Raw genomic sequence first — 22,582 nt, forward strand, 5'->3', positions numbered from 1 at the left:
CGTTGATGTTTTTTTGTGTTGAATTTGAAAGTTGTATTTTCAAACAGTAAAAACTATTCCTGTGGTACAACTTAAAGCTAACAGATTTCCAAGCAATACTAGCAAATAGTAGAATGAACGTTAGATTTGCTGTAATAGTTGTCAAAAGGTTTGTGATTACATCAGGTTAATTTAGAAAAAAAAAAAGTTTTTTACTAACCTCTCCCTTGGGTATATTCACAATATGTGAATATACCGTGTGTGGCCACATTTTCATCATGGCTTCAAGTAACATTATACGAAACAAGAGAAATAAATAGCTAGTGGTCAGCTTCCCAATCACTGCTCTCTAAACTTTGCATTTGTTTGTCTTGTGATCAGTAGCCTCCCAATCATTTCCAGTATTAAGCTGTTCCACAATGGTCTGCGATCTGTATTCGTTACATCATTTTTCAGAGACTGTTTTGTACTTAGAAACAAAGTGAATCAGTTTATCAGACGCCATTGTGGATAATGACTTGCGTGCATGGTATATGTATCGAAAACATTAGTGACTGAGATTGGTGATGGAAAACAAAAGAAAAGAAATGCAGAAAGCTGAACCTCTTCCAAAAACTGAAATGACAACAAAAGCTCTACAGTCAGTAAGTATGACTGGCATATTGCTAACGCCGGTTTATTTTTTTTAATGTGACAATATTGGATGGAAAATATGAAGTTGGTGTGCAAATGCCTTTACCTCGCTTGCATTTCTTTGCAAGAGACAGATGTGAGCTGGCACACACTACCTATGAATCTGGAATTTTTCTAAAGTCTGGCAGCTTTCATCGAGATTTCTCTGTCAGTGTGTTTGGAAGTCTCCCCAAGGCAACCTCTTGGTGTTGGCCTGGTAGCTACAAAATTAACAAACAAGCTTTAGCATGACATTTGCTTAAAAAAAACATTCCTCTTGGTTAAACTATGGGTCAGATTTCATTTTAAGAAAGAAGAAAGTTTTAGGATTTTCAGGGACATAGGACAAATCAGGAAGAGAAATGTAATAAATGATGCATTTAAAAAGGCATTAAAAGCTGTTTTCAAATATTTTTTTATTTTTTTCCCAGAAAATCCACTTTGTATTTCCTGCTTACAAGGCTTACAAAGCCTCTTATATTTTAAAACAACCTTATTCACACGTGCCCATGCCATGGCCATACTCCATATATGCATAGATGTTGTCATGGTAACCCACAAGTGTCACAATCAATTGCTCAATGGTCCTATGTTTCAGACTGCACAGCATCACCTCCTCTGATGCGTGACTCCTAAGCAGTGGTGCCTCATTGCCTGGCTTCACTCGTTGTGTTTTCTCCTCTGTTAAACTTTAAACCTCAACTATAGCTGGCAGCCTCTGCTTGGTTTCCAACTGAGGTGTTTTGTCATGTGTTAGGCTTATTAGTGCTGCTGATGTTACAAGGCTCATGCAAAGAAAAGCAGCTTCAGCTTTTCAGGTCTTATCTAGAAGTAAAGGACATCTGGGCTTTTTTTAATGCAGATTTAGGATTTTAATGTTGCTGTTAAGACCACTTTATTTTTTTTTAATCTAAATTCATACTTCTGTTAGGTTATGTCTGAGTTTGTTTCTATGTAAAAAGGAGCTTTTTCCTCTGTGCCATTTTTTGAACAAAGCATGATCCTGTTGAAAGAAAAGTTGTCATTACTGACTGTCTGTTTTCTTTTTTTTTTGCAATAGCTGTTGTAAAGACTGTTGACACTTGACATGTGGGTCTTTGTCTTTCCCTAGATGAATTATCTCCCAGCATTTCTTTGTAAAAATCTGAAGTGAACATATTCATGTATACCGTAAAAAAAGTTATCTATTTTACTAAGTTCCTTTCGTTGACAATCTAATTCAAACAATGGAGACCATCATTTCAATTTCTTCTAGTTCTGTTTTATTCATATTGCCCAAATTCCCAACAAAGCACAAGTGATCTTAAGGCACCTTTAAGTAAAGACGTTATTTCTCTGTAGTAAACCAAAATCTATCTGAAGAAAGCACATAATCAGTGAGAAACTATTAACAGTATAACTTGTTTTATGAGTATTTGAAATAAATATTTTACTTTTCTCCTGTATTTGAGTAGCTTGAATATATTTCTAGTTTTTTATATATGTATATATATGTACATATACATAGATATGTATTTATACTTATCATTTATGTATTTTTCAATTTTGAAGATCTATTCCTTTGTGCATTGTTTGGAACAAGCAAGTGTCTTTGAATGTCTACCAGGAAAAAGTGTTTGAAAATGTGCTTTAAATATCAAATAAGCCTTGCATGGTCAGATATCTTTCTCGCTCTGATTAAATAGCCTTCATAACGGATATTGTTGGCAAGATGGTGGTGAGTTGTGTGAACTCTGACAGAGGCTCTGTTTGCAGAAGTTGCACAAAGGCTTTCTAGCGACTTAAGGACAGAATGCAGTTGCTGGAATTGGAGCTCAGGGACAAGGATAAGTTACTTCATGTAAGACAACTTCATGTCCGCAGCTCTCACACAATCTGAATATTTACAAAAATCATTCGCTTTACAACTTGTGACCTCCTCTGTAATGTCCCCGAACCCAATCTTGGATACCGCTACCACTCTTCCATCGTTAGCTTCAACCGATGCCGGATCTGAAACCATGCCAGCTGTCGGCATAGATAGTTCAGTGAATGTAGAAAGCGATTGGCCCGACCGGTGCAGATCTGGAGGCCTGCCACCCAGGACCAGTCACGACCCAGCTGGAGGCTGAGTGCATTCGGGCAGGAGCTAAACCCAAGACTCGGGTATTTACCTCTACACCTAATCCTCCACTATCCTGGTCTAAGTTAGTTTGAGCCGTCAGAGGCGTAGGAGTGCGATGACGACACAACCTTACCTGGAACTTTCTAATCGCTATTCACCTCTATCTGAGGCGCCAAGCCAACCTTCTGACACCCACTGACCTCGCCCTCGGTGGGCCAGGCAATTATACTTTTGCTTACAAGGAATGTTTCCCGAACTTCATATCACCGTCACCTGAAACTGAACTCACAGTTTACTCATGACAAAGCCCTCTTCCCAGTGCCGCAAGTTCCTGATGGAAGCTGTCACCTGCAGATGCTCCACAGGTTCTGCTCCATCTGAGACAACAATTACCTCTCTGGCTATCAAGCCTCCAACCGGTGCTCTTCATTCACACCCACAGTCGGTAAGCAATTTGTCTGTTCAGCGTATTCTAGCTCCTTCGAATCACCCTAAGAAAGGACAGCTGCCTCAACCTTAACCACTTTTCCTACCATCGACTCTGAATATTGGAGATTCTATAATTAGGAGCCTACATTATTTCATGCAATTATCCACTGTTATTGTGGTGCAGCTGCTTAAGACATGTTGAACAAGCTTCAGGATTTGTTGCCATCTCTTCCTTCTTCCATTTTGCCAGAACAAATGACACTTCCCTTCAACAGTCTGAGGTGACTAAATCTCATTTTACCCAACTGCTGAATTATCTGAAACATTGTGGGGAATAGTTTTTTTCTCTCTGGTCCCCTCCCTGCACTGGCTTGCTTCAGCAGACTTCTCAGTATTCACACCTGGCTGCAGTCCTACCGTAGAACACATAATGTGGACTTCATTGACCATTTTAATCTGTTCTGGAACCATTGGCCTTGTTTTAACAGACAGTATACTCTTAAACAAACAAGACAGAGGGATGATGATGGGCAATATGTAGCATACAGTGCTCACTCACTCATATGACTGAATACCTAGGTCCCACACCTCCTGTTCTGATCGACACTCCTCCTGTGGTTCCAATGGTATATTCTGAACAGAACACTGATGATTTGAAGAACTTTCCTTATCTTATCCTTTTAATTAAACTTTCTGTATTCCTGTGGTTATCTCCAGTAGACACCCTGTAAAGCAGCCGAGGCAACACATATAATATTATTAATGTGAATATTCAGTCAAATATTTACTTAAAGCAAAATCTGAAGACAATCGGATGGGGACTTCTAAACACAAGATCCCTTTCCTCTAAGTCCCTAGTCATAGATAAACTTATTACAGAACATAACAGCTCTCTAACAGAAACATGGCTTCTTGAAGATAACTATGTTACCATAAATTAATCCACTCACACCAATTTACATATAGCTCGTAGCACTGGTGGGAGGAAGAGTTGCACCATAGCGAAATCATGTATTAATTTAAGATTAACATACCAAGCCCTCAATGGCCCAGGTCCTAATTATCGCAAAGATCTCATTATTCACTATCACCCTACAAGATCACTCCGCTCTCACCATTCTGGTCTATTTGTTGACCAGAATTAATCATTAGGACTAGAATGTGAGGCAGAGATTTTAGTTTCCAAGCTCCCCTCCTATGAAACCAACTACCCGCTTGGGTGCTGAACACTGTTACCCTCTCTGTTTTTAAACTGAAGCTCAAAACTTACCTCTTTGGAAGAGTCTATTTTTAATTATTGCTAATGTTTTAATGTGCCTGGGATCTATTCCTTTTAATATACCTTTGTTTTTTTTTCTTTATACACTTACAACTATTTATTCACTTATTGATTCATGTATTTATTGTTGTTTTTTTTTTACCTCTTGCTTTTATTGAGTTTTCTTAAATTATCTTTTTACTATGGCTGTCTTGCCTTGATTTTGTTTTTTTCTTGTAAAACACTTTGGGCTACACTTGTGTTTAAAAGGTGCCATATAAATAAAGTTGAAGTTTAAATAGTTCCACAGAGACAGTGTAGTTGGTCACAGTTATACGCATTTTTGATTTCCACTGTTGCCTTATGTACTAGTATAACCCCACTCTTGGTAATTCTTGGTAATGAAAATTCTCCTCTCTTAGTTGTTGTCTCGTCTGTCTCTGGTTTGGAATAGAGAACAACTAATCGCAGAATTACACAGAATTAAACATCAGTGGGTACATAGACTTTACACACACACATAAACACACACAAACTACTTCTGTTTCCATGGTGAAACCATAATCCTGTTTTTTTTTTTTTTTTATTCATTTTTTTTAAAAAAGAAAACATTTTGTTGCTGTCGTTGCTGGATCTTACATTCCCCATACTGTAACCCCATCAATAGTTTTCCCTCTGTCTTTTTGTTAGACCCTCTGTGCCTGGTGAATTAGCACGTATTTCAAACTCCATGCCTCTATTTTGCTATACATGACAATACAGCATCATGGCGTGGAGTAGACCTTGTCCTTACCTGACACTCAGAGTAAGCTCACCTCTGTAAAAGGATGCTGTAAAAGGCTCACTGTGATCCTCATCTTTCCATCTGTGTGGCTTTGCACAGTAATAGTATACTGAGCATCCACTAACCATTACTCCAGTAACTACAGTCATCTGAGTATATGCACAACCCACTAATGTCCACATTGCAGCTTTTCAACTTGGCTCTCTTCAAAATGAATCCATTCTGTGTAACTCCAGTTCTCAAACAACTGCAGCAGGAGACTGTTATCTTGTTAACTTGGCCCTTCGGTTCACAGAGCATAACTCTGGTACTGTGCGTAAGTGCATAGCGCTTTAGTATCTGCAGTGCCACGTTTCCTCTTTGCTCTGCGCAAAATGAAGCCTGTTCTTCTTCATCAAATTTTTATTGAAAATTTGAGTAAGCAGCTCCAATTGCTTTCTGCAGATTTTGGCATCAAGTGAAGATGCATTTTTGTGATGAGGGCAGAACACTTAGATAGATACCAGAGCTAGATGTCGAGGGTGATTTGTCTGATGCGTTGTAGGCCAGTTCAAAATCCTAGAGTGTTAGGGGTATTGTTGTCCTAAATATAGGATTTCAGGCCAACAGCAAAATAAATTCTGAGCTGAAAAATTATAAAAACTTGTTGAACAGTGTCACGTCACATTCAAGTAAAATATGGCATGTAATCTGAATGGGGAAAAAGAAAAAACAAAAATTTGTTGAAAACTTTAATGACAGACAAAAGCTCTGGAGTGAGAGTGTGCAAGTATGATTGACATAATGTGACATTGGATTTTTTTTTTTTCAGCGTTAACATGTTATAACTAACATTGGATGAAAAATATGGACTTGGCGTGGAAAGGCCTTTACCCTTCAAGGCATCACTTTGTAAGAGACCTATAAGACGCAAGAGATGTATAAGCTGAAGTACACAACAGGAAATATATTGTTATGAATGCCATTAGCCACACATTGTCTACACTGATAAATTTCAACCTGTTCTCATGTTTATAAGCGATACATTTTTTTACTTTAATACAAATGTCGTAATTTGCTTTAACCTGCAGTTTTACCACAGAGATAGGGGTTTAACTTCAGTAAGGGACTGGTATTGCTGGACTTGTTTTGCTTTCTCTTTGCATTTGAAGCCCTTTTTTGTGTAGGTTTATGCAACAAAACTATTGGGTTAGGCTATTACTGTAGCATTTTATGTTCTCACTTGTTGTTTGGTTAGGTTTAGGAAACAAAACTCAGCCATGTGTCAGAGCAAGTTATGAAATTAGACTACATTGAGTGAAAGAGGCATGTAATGAGTTAAAATTACATGTTGGTACCACAATGCTTTTTCACATATGTCTTAGAAGCTGTTTCTGATGCACATCAAATGTGTCACGAAAGTACATAGACGACATGTAGGCTCGAAGTTTCCCTTTGCTGAACCACCTTTATGCTGGCAAGCAAGATCAAAATAGAGGTGAAACAAGCTATGAGTCTAGGGGCAAACCAACAGCCACCTCTGACCAACAACACTGCTGTCTTTCAGCTGAGCCTCCTTTGTTCAGCATGTATGTGTCACCAAAGATGAACAGCGGCTTGGTTAAAGAAGATGTCCTTTTTTGCTGATATGTGAACATTACTACAGAAAGCAACAAGTGTCTCCTTATCTGACTTTGTTGACAGGGTAAAGAACTTCAATTAACACGCACTTCTTTCACAGTAGAAAAAAAATATTTTTCCTGAAACAAAACAAAAACAGACTGAAAGCAAAAAATTACTTACCTACCCTTACCAAAAGGCAACTGATGATGAAAGTAATCATAGCCTAAAGAAAGCAATAAATGATAGGCCAGTGGAACAATGCTTACAATTAGCAAACAAACCATGGTCTCTTTATTAGGAGTCTTGTATTTGTTCTGCCTGCTGCTATCTTTTTACTGCCCCCACAAGTGAGGCCATGCTCATTTAATGTATTTCTATGAGTTCAGCTTGATTGCTTTGGTCCTTTGCTTCTGCTGCCAGTTATGAGAGATGGTGAGCAATGAGGGAAAAGCCTATCTCTCATAGAAAAGTGTTTGTTGGCGGAATGAGGCATCACGTTCAAAAAAGTACAGATCTGTCCCAAAATTGTGGTCAATTGTACAAAAATAGACATTGAGAGTATTCAGGAAATGTACTGACTTTAGTCACCCATTTAAGGCAGCATTGCTGTTGTCGTTAAGACGACCTTCTTATGTTTGTATCAGCCATATGGTCGAGGTGCTGCATTTCCAGCTTGAATTGAAAAAGTCATCTGGTGTATGCACTGTTTAATGATGTCCAGACTCTGCTTACATAGCACTCTACCAGTATGATCTGTTGTGTAGTAGGGCAGACTCACAGTTAAACGAGCAAACACTAATTTCCTTTATGAAGATGGGAAACGGCATGTTGATTTCAGGCCTTTGTGGAAGCATAACAGAAACCCATCCTGTAGGAGAGCATTGGGGCTATTACACAATGTTGTAATGGGATGTGCAGTAATGTAGAAGATGCTGTTATGACAATGTTTTCACAAGCTAATATTTCTTGTAAACTAACCTATGAGTGCCAATTATGATATGTGCATCTTTGATATACTTTCTGTAGTCACATTCAATGATTCTTCACTTGAATAAAGAGTTTATTTGGTTGCCACTGCAGAAATTCTCTACTGCAGCTAGTAGGGTGTTTTTATGTAAGGTGACAAAAGAAACCATGAATTCCAAACTCTCAGTTGATTAAACTGGACAAGCTTTCGGTTTCACAACAAGAATTCGTTCAAATAAAGTCAGGTAAGGCAATTCCAATCAAGGCCATTTTACTTCAGTAGGTAGAAAATGCTTTTAAACATACCTTCAGGAAACAGCAGCAGCAGTGGAAGCTCAAAGTCTACATACCCCACATATTGCACCTCTTGAGTGTCCAGTACCAGTTATGCAAACTGGAGCCCACTCATTCAGCACTTCACTAGACTTATGCGACATAAAAAGATGGTAAATCAGTAGGATTTTATACTATGATGTATTTCAATGTCCAAAATGCTTTCTTGGAAGCAAATATTAAAGATTAAGCTAAAACATATGAAACTAGCAAGACATCTTTGTCTGTGTAGTCAGGCCTACTCCCTATTTTTCTTTAAGTTACACTTGTGTTACTCTTCAGTATTTATGTTTTTCTGTCTTTATCCTTAATTTATTTATATCATTAGTCTTCCAGTATTATTAGCTATTTCTAAGTGAATCATATGAAATGGCCTGATTAAGAGCGGGATTTTGAATAAAATCCATCACACATACTAGGTGATTGGGTCACACTTTGTGACATATGAAAGCATATATCTCCCTCGCTTTAACCTTTACCTGACAAAAACAATGCTAAATACAGTAACAGCAAATTCACTTCAATGAGTTATTGTAACTGCTCCAGGCTCAACAAGAGTGACCTCAACATACTTTATTGACTTAAAAAGAACTGGACTTTTGTAATAAAAAATAAAAAAATAAAACACACACTTAAGGTGAATGTTTCATGAATTCAAGCTTTCTAAATCTCCAATCTTGGCAACTGTTTTAGAATAACTTGGAACACTGACCTTTGTTGCTAAACTTGTTCATCTTCCATGAGCTACTAATTGATGTATAAGATCTTAGCATAATCCCATTAACGCTTTGATCCTCAATCAGACGCCGCTTGTTTGCTGTCCTCATGATTTTATTTTATTAATTCAACAATTTGATGTATCTCAAAATGCATATAAATGTCCTGTTCTCTCAAATTATAATACAACTATGCAATTTTTTAAAAACAAAACAAATACTTCAGTTCAATCAGTCCTCTATGGTCCATAAACCCAAACTGTTCCACTGAGACATAAACTGTCTGACATCTCCCACCCCTCCAACTGCCTTCCTGAAATTACCCAGGAGGAGGTAGTGGACATCATCAGGAGGGTGAAACCTTCCACCTGGGTTTTGGACTCCTTTCCAACCACTACAGTAAAAGCACACATCTCTGGATTAAGTCCCTGATCACCTCTGTTATCAACCACTCTCTTCAAGCTGGTCATGTTCCTCTTGCTTTAAAAAGTGCCATAATTATTCCACTTGTCAAATAAAAGCCCACTCTTGACCCAGATGTCCAATCAAACTACAGGCCAATGTCGAATCTCAAATTCAGAATCAAAGTACTGGAGATAATAGTTGCTACCTTCAAACAAAACAACCTATTTGTTTTTAATTTATAATGCACTAACATTTTTATAATGTACAGTGCATTAAATGTGTTATTATTATTGTGATTACATAGCTATTTTTTATTATTTTGCATGCATATGTCGCGATGTGTTCATAAGATTTGAGTGTCAGGATATCTGCTTTGAGAAATATGTTTTCATCATTTGTTGCTCTATATCATATCACCCATCACAGAAGCATCAGCATTGTTCACTGAAGCTACTGAAAGTAAGCAGCTGGGTGTAACATACCGTTGCTCAGCTGAGTGCAGGAAATCGTCGAACAGCGTTTATATCGAGATGCATCTTAGGTCTGTCCAAAATTTTAATCACGCAAAACTGGACAAAACAATCAAATGTATTTGTTTCAGCGATTCATATTGTGGTATGACACCAATATCAATTAGATATAGGCTTTGAATCATTTCTAAATCATAGTGTTTTGGTTTTATTTACATTTTACACCATCATTTTGGAAACAACGTTGTCTAAAGATACCTCTTTGTAATTTTTGAGCTCCATCACATCCTGATTATTCAGGCAGGTCACATGAATTAGTTGCAGTAAAATGGAAAATGAAGCTTCTCACTTTAGCCTGCTTTGCCTTCATCAGCACATTAATGCAGTAGAACAACTTTTTTTGTTCACAAACTCACCTTCATTTACTGTAAAACTGTCCTGGTTTCATGAGTACAGCCAATTAAACTGAAAACCTGCCCATGTCATAATGGCCTTCGCAAAGGAACCTGTCTTGTTAAAACCCAGAGCCCGGGAGTTCTGTGATGTTCTTTTCTGATGAGCTGCAGAGTTTATATGCAGCATTGGCCACACAACTGCAAAAAAAAAGTGATCCAGTGAAAAGCAGACTTCTCTCATTGGCTGATGCACCTGATGATATTTCACTCATACCTCAACCTCTTTGATTACAAATGTTAATACAGCACATAATTACATAATGTCCATAAATTGCAGCTTTATTTATTTTTATTTAGCACTATTCAGAAAGGCTGTATTAACTGTAATAATCTCTATAAATTGTTTAATATATGTTTCATCAATTCTGCATTGACCATTCCTTTGCTTGGTAGTGCTTGAATTCATCATGAGGCCCCCCTTAAACTCATTGTTCCTGCTGTTATAAATGAAATTAGGGGATTAATGAGTAACTGAAAAAAATTACAATAAGTAAGATAGGATATTACTGTATGTCAGTGGAGGGGTTTCCAAGATTAACTTTAGTTGACACCCAGAGGTGTTTCTCATATTCTTATTAAGGTCTAAGTTAAACAAATAAATATATAGTATCTCGTGAACATGCTCAGGTGCTACAGCCATCTAGAAAACATGACTGTTAACATTTTCTCTTCAGATCGCCAGTGCTGACATCACAGAAACAAGCTCACAGTGAAGCACTTGCCAGGCCCACAGAATTGGGTCTTTGTGTCACGATGCCTCTGCAGAACACCCAGTGCTGCTCTTAACAAAATAGACTCTCTTCACCATCACCATGACACAAAATAAGCTGCAGAGGTTCTCGCGATGATAGAAAACAAAATATTCTTTTTCAAACTTTCTCTTCTTTCGGGGAAAATTTCAAGACTTTCAGGTTTTCTCTATAGTGTTATATTTCATAGTCAGCATCTAGTGGCCAAAAGAGTAGCTACATAATAAGACACTGAAACACTTAGTTCAATTTTTATGGGCTGTTCTATATTTTGCTGGGATGTGGAGTACCTGATGGACTATTTCATTTTATCTCAGCATCCAGAATGTTCCATGAGCAGGCCACACGACAAAGTTCAACAAGTTGTCCCTTTAATGCACCTCTGCACACTACTTCAACGGCTGTTGCCATACTTGTGTTGTTATGCTGGTATTTTCATCTTGTCACTTTCCACTCTGGTTTAACATTGCTGTAGACTGACTGGGCACTTATATGAACATTGTCCACCCGTTTTACATAGGCTGTATAGTCACTCACAAATTCCTACTGAATGCTTGGTGAGTTTTATGTAGATGACTATACGACATACTTGTAATTATGCACCGAGTCAATGCCTTTATGCATCTTTGTGATGTACCAAGTGTATTTCTGCACACATATATATAACAGCTAAATTATTGACAAAAAAGTGAGGGCAGGAGTGAAGAGTCACATTTAAATGACTTGTGCTGCACATAGTGAATTGAATGTAACATCAATTATTGGAACGTAATTCAAATCACACGTTCATTTGTGACAATTCTTTGTTAATTAAGGGGCAGATAGAACTGATAGATGTTTTTAATTTGCTTTCCTTTTGGAAAATGAAATGATTAATTTTCATATTTCAGAAGCACTTTTGTGCATTTTTCAACAAATTTATGTATAAATATAAGCAATAAAGAACAAAACAACAGCAAAGATGCCACATGCTCATGAAATATTTGAAAGCATGGTTAAATGCTGGGTATTTTGATTATGGTATTCACTATAAACAGTTTTATATGCTGGAATTGTTTGATTCTTTGTTATTTTAACTTTTTTTTCCCCTCTAGTTGCAAATGAAGATGGAGAGAGTTCCACCAGACCCCAGGCCAATTTTGCACGTAAGTGTAATAAGCACTAGGAGTTTTACTTCATAGTCCGCACACTTAATCCTGTCATCTCAAATCAATTCACCTTTCAGATGAAATCATCAAAGGGCCTTTTTACCCTGTCATAATGAGATATTAGCTGCAGGAATTTATGGCCACCTCATTAAAAGAGAGACCAAAGGACATTAAAATAAATATCTTACTGGAGGTTTTAAAAATGAATCTCTATTGTCATAAAAATTAAGTTTAAATTTAAACATATGATATATTTACAGTAACTGATTCTGAAACTGAGGTTTGTGAGCTGATAAAATTCATTTGGCCAGATTAAAATGCAACCAACTTAATAGTAGTTTTAAAGGTATATGACCACTTATTATCCACATGGGGGCAGCATTACCCAAGCATTAAATAATCACCCTCACTTGCATTGATTCTGAAAACGGTTTACTTCCTGTGAAGGCACAACTACTATTTCTGTGTACTAGAGTATTGAACTACCACCTGGCAAATAAACAACATCATGTATGTAGGCCATGTATCATGGCACTGTATAGAATAACTACATACCGTGACTTATGTTGATCTATTATCATTGTTGTTTGTTTGTTTTTGAAGGCTCAAAGTCCCAGAGTGCTTTGTGGAATGCCATCACGGCAGGGATGGGGATCAAAGGCAAAGAGCAGAAGGCCCCCCTGAATGACCCACGGAGTCCTGAGGAGATTCTGGCCGACGATCTTCCTGCAGCAGATGAACCAGATGCCACAGAGAAAACTGCCATCAGGTTTGCTGCTGTCACGCTGCCTCAGTGATAATGCCAAAAAGCAGCTACTGCTTAGTGTTTGCTTAACATCATGAAGTGAATCAAGTGTCAGGCTGCAATGAGACATCGGCCGTGTATATCTCATATTCTCACAGAGAAAGAATTTATGCTCTGTCAATTTACCTTTTCAGTAGTAGCATTCAGTACAGGGTGGAAACAAGCCAGCGTGTACAACTATACACCAATCTCTATTTGCTTTGTATTTGTGGATAAGCATTAGCGTGATTTTCCAGTCTGCAAGATTTAATGCTGATCCTTTGATTGCTGTTCTTGAACAAAATAGTAATTGGTCTGACATTTAGCTTTCTATATTCACTCTCGCACATGGTGGTAATTGCTATGTATGGCTGCTAACCTCAAGGGACTTGGCCATGATTGATTCCACCTTGATAAAGGGGGACTTCAAACCAGCATTAGCATAACCATGTTGTCTTTTAACGCCGGATTCCAATTAACCTTGATGGCTCCAGAGGATGTTACAAATGCCACTGGTAGGAGAAATTGTCAGAGGATACCAAAATTATGCCCAGTACTCCATAACAAAGTTACATTGTGTCTAGAAATGTGTTTTCTGTTTATTTCTAAAGAGATTACCAATTTATGGTATGCTTGATATGAGAATTTGGAAATCCCATCTTACTGTTGTTTGTCCATTTAGATTTTTTTTCTTCCTCTTTGGTTCTTCTCAACGCTATCTATCTCAGATAACAGTGTTGTTGTCCTTGGCCATAGTGAATCCCCAGAGCATAGATCCCTTTTTTCCAGACTTGGGTGGTGACAAGTAGAAAGTGATTTTCCACTTGGCTGGACACAGCCTATTTCCTTATTTAAAGGCTATAGAGTGACGTTTGAAAGGAAAACACAGCAAGAGCAAGACAGCTAGAGGCACCCTCCTCGAAAATAACAGTCAATTTGTCCATGAAGACATATACTTTTTTCAGTGTCATATATAGTTTGATCAGCATAGCAAAGCACCAGTACAAAAATCAATGCAGAAGTCTTCAGTCTTTATTTTTGCAATCATTTGTCTGATAAAATAATGTTTTCTATTCTCACACCTCAAATAATGGTCATCTTTTTGTCAGGGGTATCCTACAAAAGCCAGGGGATGTCTTCAGTCACGTCAGCAGTGGTTAATAGAGGGCAAATCCACTGGAATTGCAGTATTGAATGAATGATAAATAGCGAGATTATGGTACAGAGTGATTAAACCAGCAGTAATCCATAAAATGATGTAACCACAGTGTCACCTCTGCGGCCTGAGTTCGCCGTTATCCTCCAGTCAATGATGATTAGATTTGATTGGTGAATGGAGGATGATCGCATGACTTGTAACAGGGAGTTAAAGGGGAACTCCGTTTTTTTTTTTTTAAACCTAGACCTTATTTCTGCCATGAAATACGTTTATCTACTCACCGAGTAGTTTGGCGAAAGTTATTCATTCGCCTTAAAGTATTGGTGAAATAAAGACAGATAATACCTTATTTAGAGGTTGCATCGTCCCTGCCCTATTCACTCCGTTATATGGCTATACACCGATCGCGAGTTTTCTAAATAGCTTCCGAACAGTTCGCCAAACTGTTCTCGGTGAGTAGATAAATGTATTTCATGCCAGAAATAAGGTCTAGGTTTAAAAATACCGGAGTTCCCCTTTAAAGCAAATGGGAGTTAATGGGAGTTAAAGCAAAGGAAAAAATTACTCTCATACACAGGAACAGCGAGAATGTTTCAAGCTTTTTTGTCCTTGATTTTTTTTTTAGTTCAACTGAACGTATGAACTGAATTCGCCACTAAAATGTTCTGCTGAAAAACTAAAATGAAGTGCACGCTTAGTCACACGGGGAGGCACTAAAATACAATATGGAGACAGTACGGTTTAAACACACGCTGACTCGTCTGTGTGGTCGGCCTCACAATGTTGCTGCTTCTCATTGAGGATGCCTTATGCATTTAAAAGCACTGCCTAGCATCTGAATGGGTTACATTGTGCTGTCGTGCAGATGGTGAAGCCTGTAAAGTTTTTTGATGAAGATTGCATCAAGCTTACTGTTTGGTCACTATTATACCCAAAGTCAGCAAGCTGGTACTTGTAGTTGTTGTTTCTTTATGTACCTAGTTGTTACTGAAACAAGTATCTGCCATAACAATAAAAGCACTTACAGGGGGAATGAAGAACACTGAACTTCTCATTAAATCACCCTGCACCCCAGTGGTCCCTGCCAATATCCAGTGCCAAACATCTTAGGACTCTCCCAAAGGAACAGTGTTCATACCCTGATCAGGTCAGAACTGCTTTGGCAACAAGAGAGAGAGCGACACAATCAGCATGGTTATGTGGACAATCGAGTCAAGCTATGGTTACATCTCGACTCGGCCATTTACTTGGTACACAGTTCTTGTCCCAGTATACACACGGAATCAAGTCATTGACTGAAGTACATTCATCCCTGCAACACTGTGGGCTGTGTCAGAAAATCTGCAAGACATTCTGTTGCTGTATAGTTAAATTCACTGTAGAGTTGACACAGGGTCTTAATTGGCACCTTTTCAGTCACCATTTCTGGCATGTTTGGACATCTGACACAGAAGGAGAACAGCTTTGTAGGGAATTCAGCTGTATTAATTTACACCTATGTCTGACCGTTTTTACGAAAATGTTTCCAAATTGGAACTTTAGAATAATCAAGCATATACTTGCTTTCTTAAATAAGGGCAATGACATCAACTTTAGCCTTATCATCAGATTCACATATCATTAGATTCCAGTCTAATTAATAAAATGTACTGCTGATGGCAGAACCTATGGTATGTAACAATGTTTTGATTGCATTTTTGTTTTATTGGGAACCAATTCACCATGATGCAGTCGCATCATTAACATTCCTTGCATTGACATTCATTGATAATTTAATTAGACCTAAGAAGAAAATTAAACCAGATGTAATGACTTATGGAAACTAATTCACAAACAATGAAAATATATGATTTCTTTTCAAACAGAATCACCGAACTCAGTGCCGCCACATGGAAGTGCAGTTTATGCACATGTGCAGCTGAAACTCACTCTCTCCTCTGTGGTCTGCAGAGAGATTTATCTGATGGTTAATTGGATGCTGTGTGCTGCTGTGAACTGTGCAGTTGATTAAGGCTGCTGTCTCCATTGTGGCAGCCCACAGTCTCTGAAGCTGACCCCTCCTTTGGCAGTAGCAGTGGGTTCACAGACCCCCACCAACATCCCCTGTGAAGCAACAAGTTCCATCACTAGCCTCACTAGCCCGTTAATGAGCCTCCACTGGCCAGAGTGACTGGAAGCAGACAGGAAAATGGCAGAGCCATTGATCTAAATGATTAAGGCATGACCTCACAGTTATGACATTAAGATGTCTCACTGCTGTATGACACACGACACCACATATTTTTAGATATAATTTTAAACAGTATGGTACAGTATCTTTGTGTGTCAGAATGGTTTGTGTTCTTAACAGCTGAAAAAACAAAACAAAATAAAGAATGATAGAATGAGCTGTGCAAAATCATTATCCGAAATCACTCCTGACAGCCTATTTCTTTACTTTATTATCCAAAATATGGATCAATATAAGCATTATAAGTTCTTTCAAGCTTGGTTATTACAAACAAACAAGAACAAAAAATGTTTTAGATAAAGGGTTTAAAGGTTTTTTACACTGACATCTCCTGTTATAAGATCAACCAGTTTTCTCTAATGGCATTCACCAACAGGCTGAGCATACATTAGGGCGATTTCTTTGAAACTGCCCTCCCCTTGCTTCATTTCCCATGACCTTATTCTGTAATAGTGTATTCACTTTGCTCACATAACAGCTTTTAAATACACTATGTGGGTTCTGTGTAGATTATAATCCACTTGCCCACCACATAAGTACTCCTCTCTTTGCAGGCTTTGCCTCTGCTTTGAACATATCCCATTGTTGGATTAATATGCTAATAGGATCAGAGCAGATATGGACTAGAAGGCATGTAGGTGGGAAGCAAATTATTTAGTCTGCACATGATAAATTTGTTGTAATGTTTCTTACTTTGAGCTTGTTTGTTGCAGCCAGTGTAGCAGTAGTTCCTCTGCCTTGACCTTTGATGGAAAAACACTATCTATCATAGACTTCTATTTGTGAAGTCATAACTGTAATTTGCCAGTGACAAGGATGCAAGTTTTAACTCAAGTAAACTACAGAGATATTGTCGCATGCCTATGATTTTAGGCAAAGAATATACATTATTTAATATGCTAAAGCTAGTCATTTTTAAGTGCTTTACACAAGCTACCTCCATAAGAGCTTGTACCTTGTTTATGAACACTAAAGATTTCCAGTTTCTGCATGTAAGCTGTGTAAATTTCATACTAAATGACGACTTGCTTCCCAAAAAGTTGTGACGATACAGAATTGTGTTTATGTACACACGTCAAGGTGAGTGCAAAGAGATCTTCCACCTTGGATCTCTTATACACCAAACAACCAGCAAGAGGCAGCAGGACCGGCACTGCTGTGTCACCTTATGTTGCTAACAGTTATGAAAAAAAAACTTGCACTTAAACACAACGCAAAAAGGACTAGCAGCAGACTGCAGTGTTCAATCTAGGCCTGAGCATAGGGACATAACTTTTCAGTGCAGAATGAAGAAGGAGGCCTTGCATTATTCAATAAGGTAAAGCATGTAAACAGAACACTGTTGGTGGATATTGTTGAGGGTTTATTATTACCTTTTACTATACGTATTTATGCATTGTGCTTGTATAGAGTTAATACGCTCCTTTCTGAAGGAAACAAGCATTGACCCCACTGTGTGAAGGGTTAAAACAGGAAAGAGACTGAGTTGAGTGTGGAGAGAAACTGTTACGTGCTTACAGGGGGAGTCAAAACATGGGGGATGAAGCCTATTTTGGAAAATCCCCAGACACAGGGAGATAGGGAAGAGTTTTCCCACACAGGGAGAAGACATCTGACTGGAGCAGAGATGGGGTATGAGGCTGATATCGGACTAAGGACCAATCAGGAAAATCCAAATCTAAACCATGGCTTTTCCCCAACTTTTGGACCAATGATATTAACATCATGTTTGTATGGCAATATAAAAGTTTGTTTCGCAAAAGAGTGGTACCCTTTGTCTGCCTGGCAGAGAGAGGTCCACAGCGCTGTGTAACTTGAACCTTGAACCATTCAATAAATTCTGAGTTAGACTTGGAGTTTGTAATTCCTCTCTCAGACAAATATACAGATCATTGTTAGTTCTGTTTTTTTCTGCAACATAGTTCAAGCTCAGTTGGGTGTGTTTTAATGTGTTAAGACAGAAACTAGCTTTTCAATTTAAACCAACATGTCTAATACATTGTTTTGTAAAAACATGCTTCTATTAAGCATTTCGGCATCATGCACAGATAAATGATATAGTTAGTGTCACTTTAACATGTTATGTAATTCATTGACTCTGATTAACTAATGATTTAATCAGAGTGATCTATCTCATTGACTAATCTGAGGTAAAATAGTTGTTTATGATAAGTGGTTCCAATCAGTTGTTTGTGTGTTTGTGTCTTACAACACTTCATTTGAAAAAATAATCATTAAAGGCATTAAAAGAATGAAGAATCAAAATAAAATAAGATAAATAAAAATAGTGGCTCAGACACCAAAGGGTTAAATGGTGCAGTAACATCAAGCGAGAAGGACTCAGGTGGTAGAGTGATGGTGTGTTCTCGTGAAAGATACATCTTGGCCTCTTGTGCTCATGTGTGTATGATTGTTTGTATGAAAGAGAAAAAGCACCGCATGTATACAAAAAGGGGGAACTCTGTTGGAATGTGTGTGTGAATGACTGAATGATAGACGCATAGTAAAATCACTTTATTGAACCTAGCTAATGTCAAAAAACATCAAATGTGTGGTTGATTTAGTAAAACACATTTTCATGCCATGAGAGAGTTTAAGTCATAGTTTTGATATTGACAATGACACACTGAGGTTTGACAAAATGAAACAAAAAAACTGTAAGTGTTACGCTTGGAAGTTGCATAACCTTTTTAGATTATGCAGTGTGCATTTGGCCTATGTAGTTGCCCTCCGAATAGATGTCATTTGTGTGTGATGTCATTAATGTACCTAGCTACTCTGTTGTTAGCTAGGCGTTGGTCTATATTTAGTAAGCTTGCAGAACCTACTCTTCTACCCCTAAGTGGAATAAGATAATGATGGCATACCAGGGGTTAGCGAAGAAAATTGAGTATTTGGCAAATCAAAATAGTTTAAATGGTATGTCAATGGATATATCAGGCAGCCTTATATGTGGCTGCAATGGGTGATAACTGTTGCTCTGAGCATGACTGTCAACAGTTACATCAGCTATGAACAAGCACATGCTGACCTTATAGTATGTCAACCCTCTGCATCTGTGAGGTTACAACAAGGACAACCAGTAGATGTGAAGCTGCACGAGATATGTACTAAGGCTATAACAACGGCCCTTTAACGTTGACTCTCAATACAATAGAGAAACAAAATGCCCAGTCGCATTAAAGAAAATCCTCCTGACATATACTGCATTCAAGTTGACAGACTTTCCACACATTTCCCTCAAAACTGCAAATGCTAATTTCATGCTGCGAAAAGCAAATAAAAGATTAGTGATCAATTATTTCTGTGAGCATCATCCTGTGAGGGCCATGAATATCTCTCAAAATTGTCTAGTCCATTGCATTGCTTTTGGCTGTTTCAGTCCAAGTAGAAGACAGAGCTGGCGCCCTACATGTAAGCGTTTGCTATATACAAACAGTATCAATCAAGGAAAAAATAATCATCATCTAATCAAACTCCCAATTCTGGCTGCAGTACCAATTTGAAACATTTTGACCACAGTTGTAAGAGAAGGCCTGTGTCCATGATCCCTCTCAAGTCTGACAGGTTTTGTAATAACCTCTTTATGTGCTGCATCACCTTTGACCTGTTAGGATCTGTCTTGGGGACTAGGTAATAGGACGTTTATTCAAATACATACAGTTTTATGGCCAAGTCCTCTCAATTTCTCCCACCCATCTTTGTATCTCCACTTCTTCCAATGCACAAAGAGAAATGAAGTATAGATGGTGGAATCATATTTTGTGATAGATGATCTCCACCAAAATGTGGTCATTACTGCAAAGGCGCTTGCTATTTTGATGCATAGCTATCCTTATCGACCGGCCTGGAAATTCAAATGAGATTTGAATTTTTCATGTACCTCCAAATGGCTGAGGCTGTTAATGTCTTGGTTCCGATATGTGAGCTTTGAGGGAGCTCGAGCACAGTGACAAGAATACCTCAGCACAGTGTAATTTCCAGCAGGACCTTCTGTCATAGTCATACAAATAATTCATTTTCATATGACTTGATTCATTGGGGTCTTTTTTTTTTTGTTAACACTTGTTCCAGTAATTAATCAGGAAATTACTCATTTTGATTTTCATTACCTGAAGGACACAATTAGTTTAAGCTCTTGTGTTGGTTCATCAGTGTAGAAGTTAAATATGATGTTTGCTATCAGTGTAAACGCTGTTCTGCTCTTGAAGACAATCACTTATGCAGACAAAATGTTACCCCTTTGCCACTGCCAAAGCAAAGCTCATAGCTTTTAACACTTTCTTCTTTCTTGCTTCTCTTCCTGTGGACTCTCTTGATGCTGTCTTTGCTGACGCATTTTGTGTTGTTCTTGTGCGGATGTGCTTCTATAAGGATAGCCTCCTCAGCCTGTTAATTGCTTTCAATTTTACAGTCAGATTACTATGCAACAATGAAGAAGGGTATGAAAATGAGCAGCAAGAAAAATGCCTGTACGAATTCCTAATATTTGATCACATATCCAACATTTGTGTAATGTTCTTTTTCTCCAGTCCAGTAGTACAAATAAGCATCGTGCTACAATGCTTTTTGAAATTTCATTTCAAAATGTGTTTATTTATAAGTTAGTAATTGAATTAAATGAATCTCTGAGATTTATTTAGGTGCAAAGGCTGAAGGCCACATCCCTCTCAATGACACTGCATATACTTAATTTCATGCATCAAAGATGTTTTTTCTTTTTCCAAGTAAATGTGGACAGCTATGAATATTTCATTTAACCCGTCTAGTAATTGTAATAGTATTCAAATTATTCAAAACTATGTGACACTTATTGAGCTCCCAGTAGCAGTAAAACTTGACTTTCGTTTTGTCACCTCAAAATGTCTTGTCCTACTAGCATTGATTAAGCTTCTAGAAAATGATTTCAGTTCATTAAAACCACATCATGAAGAACAAGACTCACTGTTGACACTGTGTGTCTTAAAGAGGTGGATACACCGAGGTTAGATTGACAGGAGAACGCACACTGCGAGCTGAATATTTAGTTTATGAGTGCAGAGACACAACTACGTGAGAAAAAAGACCAGAAAGAGTTCCTCACAGTGAAGTGAAGTGAAACAGGTGCAGACAGATGTCAACCTTCCCCATGACTATGCTGGTACATACTGTAGCTAATAAAGTGTTTCCGTATGCCAGTGTTAGACAAACCTTGTTCTTTGTTCTCAAACTGGGGGACATGAGTATGATTGAACTAGCAAATCTCCCCTGAATCACCCACTATCTTCAGTTTAAAACGTTCTCAATAAAAGAGAGATATAATCTGAGGTAATATAGGACAGTGTTTACCTATTTATAATGATCTATGAGCTATTTTAATCAGGCTTTACCTCTGTTTTGGCTTGGTTTGTTATGAAATTAGATTATGTTGCTTCTTGACTGTGACATGCAGTGGTTTTATAAGGTTGCATGATACACATTCAAGATATTAATGTTAAAAAAAAAAAATAAAAAACTGATGATTTCATACTTTGCTGTTTTTGTTCATTTAGTGCCAATTCAGGAAGTACAGTTTTATCCGGTGAGTTGGAAAAGCAAGGGTGAGGAGGTCAGAGTGGAGGATGGGCGTGTAGGTAGGATTTCTAACACTGCCTGTCCCTAATGGAAAAAAGTTTGTAAAACAGTGTCATCTGACCACCAGGGTTGAAATCTTTTGGGAAATGTTGAAATGGGGTTGGGGAGCTTTGTAATTTACCCCGAGCGTGATATATTATAAATACAAGTGCTGCTTTTAACCAACCAAACCAACTGGAAATCAGTAGAATATTGCCAAGTTTTAGGGAATTTAATTGCAAACAGACCTCCTGCCTCTACATACATACAGTGCCTGCATGTTTTTTTAGACAAAGGGCAGTCTGGTTATAACTGTGTTTTATTCCAACCTAATAATAAAACATTGTATTTTGCATCTGAAATTTACACAGGAGTTTAAGTGCATTATGTAAAACTAAATAGTTGAGTTTACCGTGACAGTTGAATGCATGGCATCTCTGTTTTCTCAGCATGAGGGTGTCCAGGCCTACATGTCTACTCCTGCGATATCTTGATTTACTGAGCACATGTGGAGGAAGAAAGACTGGATGGAAAAGAAGACAGTTATAGAGGCATATGGGCATATTGTAACTAGTGGTGCATGCTTTCAAGCAGTATTTCCAAGAGAGCCTTTATTTTGTTGTACAACTTGTGAGAGTAGTGGATTCTGGTTTTAGAAAGTTTCAGGGTATTATACTCTTGCATGGAAAATATTTTTGTCTTCCCTGTAATGTCCATGTTTCGGTATTAATTTGAATTGGTATCAAT

General features: G+C 37.9%; 1 protein-coding gene across 1 annotated transcript in view; it reads left to right on the plus strand.

Moving 5' to 3' along the window:
- The first annotated feature begins 12,019 nt into the window (after positions 1-12,019).
- Positions 12,020-22,582, plus strand: part of pde1cb (phosphodiesterase 1C, calmodulin-dependent b) — a 78,655-nt gene continuing 68,092 nt past the window's right edge. The window contains exons 1-2 of the mRNA XM_072364236.1: positions 12,020-12,067; positions 12,674-12,839. Coding sequence (XP_072220337.1) covers positions 12,718-12,839 — 122 coding nt within the window. The 5' untranslated portion in view covers positions 12,020-12,067; positions 12,674-12,717. The remainder of the gene's footprint in view (positions 12,068-12,673; positions 12,840-22,582) is intronic.

Source organism: Leuresthes tenuis, unplaced genomic scaffold (genome assembly GCF_036924035.1).
Source record: "Leuresthes tenuis unplaced genomic scaffold, fLeuTen1.0.hap1 SCAF_14, whole genome shotgun sequence".
In the NCBI taxonomy this organism is placed as follows: domain Eukaryota; kingdom Metazoa; phylum Chordata; class Actinopteri; order Atheriniformes; family Atherinopsidae; genus Leuresthes; species Leuresthes tenuis.